The 5,960-nt window shown below is 34.5% G+C and overlaps 1 protein-coding gene across 2 annotated transcripts; it reads left to right on the top strand.

The window, feature by feature from the left end:
- The first annotated feature begins 1,116 nt into the window (after positions 1 to 1,116).
- On the top strand, positions 1,117 to 5,491 carry endouc (endonuclease, polyU-specific C). 2 transcript variants are annotated; one of them, XM_016564425.1, is made up of 9 exons: positions 1,117 to 1,224; positions 1,648 to 1,707; positions 1,796 to 1,895; positions 1,979 to 2,090; positions 2,779 to 2,900; positions 3,881 to 3,993; positions 4,079 to 4,153; positions 4,593 to 4,668; positions 4,765 to 5,491. In XM_016564425.1, exons 1-9 carry the CDS (start codon positions 1,214 to 1,216, stop codon positions 5,023 to 5,025), a joined length of 930 nt encoding a protein of 309 aa, XP_016419911.1. In that variant the 5' UTR covers positions 1,117 to 1,213; the 3' UTR covers positions 5,026 to 5,491. The 2 variants fall into 2 exon arrangements, with proteins under 2 accessions (XP_016419911.1, XP_016419912.1); XM_016564426.1 differs by having other exon boundaries at positions 4,079 to 4,143; positions 4,583 to 4,668.
- The last annotated feature ends 469 nt before the right edge of the window (positions 5,492 to 5,960 follow it).

A 5,960-nucleotide genomic window follows, 5' to 3' on the forward strand; every position in this document is an offset into this window, starting at 1 on the left:
TGCAGGTTTAATTGTTTCTTCTACTCGTGTCAATTAGTTACAACGAATGTTGTTTGACTTGTCACTTCTCAGAGCAGAAATTCGTAAAAGAATGAAGTTTGTGAATGCACGTCCTTGCATAAATTTCCAAAATAACCATTTTACAAAGAGTAACATATTGCTGCCAAAAGAAATGCTGTAGTTATCATAGCAACGTTTTCCACAGTACAGCTGTGGCTTTGCCACCACTGTAATACAAAAGAAATTGAAAAATACGTAAATTTTAATTTTAATAAGCGCTTTTTGTGGGAAATTATTTTGTGTCCTGGTATGGGACAGTACATAAATTAATCAATAGCGCCACCTCTTGGACATTCTCTAGATAGTTGCTAGTCAGCATTTTATAATGAAGTCCATTTGGTTATCCTTTTTACTGGCAACTATAAATGAATATAAGTTGCTTCCATGCTTTCATTATTAGGTTTTGACTTAAGTTATACATTATGTCCAGTTTTTGCTTTCAGTTTTTAGAAGTAAACTGATGAAATGATTGAGTCCTTGTCCTTCATGTCACTGTGTGACTGTTTTCTGATTGCTTCCAATAGGGGGCGCATAAGAGCTCAGAGAGCCAAATCCCCTATTGAACCGCAGTCAAATATCAGCAAGTCCTTTGGCTTATTGAATATGTTTGTGCACCCAAATCTATTATCGTTTTCATGCAAATTAGTACTATCTGATAAACAAATTGGATTCTTCCTCTGTTGTCCCTATGAAAATTATTATGTCAAATCCTCATTCAGTAAACACGCATGACTGTGATTGGTCCACCTTGACCAGCGCGGAGAAAAGACACTGTTACCTTGTGACAAAGTGTTCCGTGTGATGCTTCTGCAAAGTTCATAGTTTACACTTTAATAATGACATTTTATTAGTCCGTGAATTAAAAATAAACAGGGAGAAGTTAATATGGGTAAAATATTATTTAGGTTTATCATTCTTCACATAGACAACTTTTTCTGCTAAGGTCCACCCACTTATGTTACCTTTTGAAGTAAAGTTTTATTCTACCCACTTATTCTATTTGTGGATCGACACAGTGACGTATTTGGGTGTATTTAGGCATGAGAGCATCTCCAGGGGCCACTTAACTGGGCGGGAGAGCTCTAGTAAGACTTTCAACAAAAGAAGAAAACTGCACTCGCGTTCATTTGAGCACGCGCAGCAAACCAAAACCATGCGCAAGGGGTATGTAGAAAACTTTTATATGTTTTGCAAATACACTTGTACGTCTATATATTTTTTTTCTGTTTACTCCGTTTTGAAAGCCGAATTGTTTTGCAAAAGGTCATTGAGTTTAACGTGATCTTTAGTATCATGTTTTCAGTAGCACTTCAGTTCATGTGTTTAGTGTTGATCAGTTGTTTATCGGAAAATTCTCAATGCTTTTTAAAATTTTCTTGCATTGATTTTTCATTTCTCTTTACTGCAAGTTCCAGGAGATGAACTTTTATGAACTTAAATTACCTCATTGCATAATTTATGTTCATAGTTAAAATGGGATGAAATGTAGCCTACTGCATATACTCACATTGTTAATGTGCTTAATGAAAGATTGATAAATGAATTCAAGATATCGTAATAAGTGTTACTTATGTTTGTATGTTGCAGGTATGATTTTGGATGGATCCTTGTGCTGTCGGCACTGTTTACTTTCAGTGATGCATCTAGGTAAAGTGAAAAAGTTTTTAATACAATTTATACAAAAGCCTTTTATACACGTTTTTGATACAATACATTTGTTTCTCTACATTCTCAGTCAAACTGTGAACCAGGAGCTTTCAAATATTTTCAATGAGCTCTGGAAGCTGGATGTGAATCGCCTGATGCCTGGGACTCATTACAATATCTCACTACAGGTGTCAGTATTTTCTAATGTCAAACAACATTACGTATAGTGACAGATCAAGTGTAACATGAAATTGTCTTACATTTCTTTTAGGGCAAAGCTGGTTACATACCACAGGGAAGCACCAGTGCGGTAGACCACGCCTCATCCCCACTGTTTACCAGTGTCGATGAGGCCAAACTGAACTCCATGACCACGTATGCACGTATGTTTCTTTTGTAAAAACCTCTAACCCCTTTAATTATTCCGTCAGTATGCACAAAAGCGTATTTATCCAAGGAGCTGTGCTGAAACATGCCTTTAACAGGGACACACCAAGATTCTTTATAAAATGTAATTATGTTTAGGCAGGCAGTTAATCTTAAAGTTGATTGTTGGAATTCTGAATGATGTTTTATGTTGCATTCCATCTTTCCTTTTGATTTATGAGAGAATCCACATGTTTGCTTGTTGCAACATGTTACCACACCATCACATATTTTGAATACACAGTACGAGTTGAATAGAATCATGAAATATTATAAAATATTTTTATTGCGCATTTACGACACAAGACAGGAAACATACAAACTTTGTAAGGCACGCATATTAATATACAAAAAGTAGCAACATTTGAAATGGAATAGAAGGAAAATCAGGACAGCATTAAAATAGCATATATTTTACATAGAGGAGCATACGTTTTCAGTCTTTCTACTTGGTTTCTTAAGTATTTGAAACTGTAATTGCACAAAATCTTGAAGAAATGAAGTAAAGGAAGGTTTACATTTGTTCATATACATGTGTGAATATGATATTTACCCACCAAAATGACCAGACACAAATTGTTTTCACCAACAAACAAAAATGGTCTTCTGTGATTTTAAATGGTGATTTTGCTCACCTCTCAACAGGCTTCATGAAGCTTTTAGACAACTATGAGAGGTCTACTGGTGTGGCAGAGAGGGTGACCGCTGAGGAGGTGACTGAAAATAACTCCTTTCTTGATGCTGTCTTGGAGACAGCAGTCATGAAGGTATGAATTCACCCTCTAATAACACAAGCTCTATCCTTTACCACATAGAAATGCATCTCGTCCTCTTGTTTCTAGAGGCAATGACAAAAATAAAAAGTTGTAAAGATTTAGGCAGAAGATTCTCAAAAAGACACATTCACCTTTTTTTTCCTGTTGCTAACCAAAATATTGTGGTTGTTCCCGGCTGCCACACCCTGTTCTTGGAAGCTGTATATTATGACAAGGGGAAAAGAATGTGGAAGGGTGTATAATGATGATTCTGGGGGTCATTCGTTTAGAGCATAAAAGGAATAGTTCACCCAGAAATGAAAATTTGCTGAATATTGACTCACCCTCAGGCTAGATGAGTTTGTTTCTTCGTCGGAACAGATTTGGAGAAATTTTACATCATTGCATCACTGGTTCACCAATGGATCCTCTGCAGTGAATGGGTGCCGTCAGTGAATAATAAAAACATCACAATAATCCACAAGTAATCCATTTGACTCCAGTCCATCAAGACTCTTGGGATCGAAATCCTGTGTGTCTGTAATAATTAGTGCTTTCAGACGATTAATCGCGATTAATCGCATCCAAAATAAAAGTTTTGGTTTACATAATATATATGTGTGTGTACTGTGTATATTTATTATTTATATATAAATACACACTCATACAGTATATATTTTGAAAATATTTACATGTATATATTTATATAATTTATATTATATATAAATATATTTAATATACAAATATAACATATTTTTCTTAAATATATACATGCATACATAATAAATATACACAGTACACACACACATTATGTAAACTAAAACTTTTATTTTGGATGCGATTAATCGTCTGAAAGCACTAGTAATAATCAAATCCATTATATACGTCTCGGATGGCCTGAGGGCGAGTCAATTTTCAAAAATGTTTAATTTTGGGTGAACTATTCCTTTAAATCTTTTATCTCATAAAAGATTCATGTTTTACTCCCTCAGCGTGCCCACCGGTACCTGATTGGAAAGGGAAAATCACGCTCTGATCTGAGACAGTTTAAGAGTCAGTTGTACTACATGTGGTTCCGCCTTTATCATAGAGACAGAAATGGAGGGTAAGCGACTTAAGTACAACATAAAAAATTTGTATATTTTATTCCATATCTGCTCTAATTATAAAAAATATATATCGCCAAAAAGGGAGGACTCCAGTGGATTTGAGCATGTGTTTGTTGGGGAAACCAAGTTTGGCAGAGAAATCATGGGTCTTCACAACTGGGTCCAGTTTTACCTGCAAGAGAAGCAGGATGAATAATAAAAACATCACAATAATCCACAAGTAATCCATTTGACTCCAGTCCATCAAGACTCTTGGGATCGAAATCCTGTGTGTCTGTAATAATTAGTGCTTTCAGACGATTAATCGCGATTAATCGCATCCAAAATAAAAGTTTTGGTTTACATAATATATATGTGTGTGTACTGTGTATATTTATTATTTATATATAAATACACACTCATACAGTATATATTTTGAAAATATTTACATGTATATATTTATATAATTTATATTATATATAAATATATTTAATATACAAATATAACATATTTTTCTTAAATATATACATGCATACATAATAAATATACACAGTACACACACATTATGTAAACTAAAACTAACCAAGTTTGGCAGAGAAATCATGGGTCTTCACAACTGGGTCCAGTTTTACCTGCAAGAGAAGCAGGAGCTTCTCGATTACAAGGGCTACAAAGCCAGGGACAATGATGCGGTACTTTTTTCATCAGTAAATCTGAAGAATGTTAAAATAATTTATTGTTCTATGTGCAGTCTTTGCTGAATCTGTACTTGTTTTTCTTCCATGCAGCCTAATGAAGATGACCATGTCTTGAATGTGCAGTTCAGCTGGCATGGTTTGGTCAAACCAGTGGCCAGCGCTTTTGTTGGTGTGAGTCCTGAGTTTGAAATGGCCATCTTTACCATCCTGTTCCTCACGTCCACTGAGAAGACCACCACAGCCGTGGTCAATCTGGATGAGTACCAGCTGGAGATGGTGGTGCATAGACACGGCCGCTCTATTGGGACCGCTTATCCCAAACTGCTGAGCAGCAACAACAGACACGTATAAATCCCACATACTGTATTACCCTGGCCATAGCTTTCAAGCTTTTTTACATTTTTTCTAACATTTTTTAAAAAGAGTTTTTAAAGGCATATTGTAATTTTACATAAGTAGACATTTGATTTGTATTGAAGTCGATGCTAGATGCTTGTTTACTTCACTAATATGTTTAACAGACTACAGTATGCTCATTTACAGAGTTTTGTTTTCACTGAAATTTTAATCTGAGCAAATATTTTATTTCCTCAGACTTGCCTTTCATACAATGGTAATTTCTTATATCTTTTATATCTGTTTGCCTATTTTGACTATGCTGTTGTATACATAGCTGGTAATGGAAACTAGAAAAAATGAATTTTTTGATCCACTTGTGTGATTATTTGCAGAATTCAGTTACATTTATTTTTGGAGTAGCTAACATGACATGTAAAGCAGTGACAGCAGTGTCTTTCAAAATAAACAAACAACATAAGATTATTGTATAATTGTTGCACATACGGATTCATGGCCTCATATTAATGAAAGACAATGGGGAACATTTGTACATTTAGAAATTAATTTGTCATGCCACAGGACTAGTCACATTAACAGAAATAAGTAAATTCATACATTAAATAAATTATAAAGAATGTCATTAACTTAATTATGAAAAAGATGGTGACTAGTTAGTTACAGCTTCTACAAATGTTCACTTTCAAAAGTTAGAGAACACTAGAGAAAATGCTTCTACATTGCATTTTATTCTAAGTTAATACAGTAATTTAACCCTTGTATGGTGTTCGGATCTTTGGGACCCATTTTCACTTTTTATCAAAAGAAAAATGATACTATTAATTATTATTTCCAACTCAGACTCATTGGCCTTGGCTCATTTTCTGTGAAGAACATGTGACCCTGGACCACAAAACCAGTCATAAGGGTCAATTTTTTGAAATTTACAT

The sequence above is a fragment of the Sinocyclocheilus rhinocerous genome, unplaced genomic scaffold (assembly GCF_001515625.1).
Source record: "Sinocyclocheilus rhinocerous isolate Xijiao unplaced genomic scaffold, SAMN03320098_v1.1 scaffold1311, whole genome shotgun sequence".
Classification (NCBI taxonomy): Eukaryota; Metazoa; Chordata; class Actinopteri; order Cypriniformes; family Cyprinidae; genus Sinocyclocheilus; species Sinocyclocheilus rhinocerous.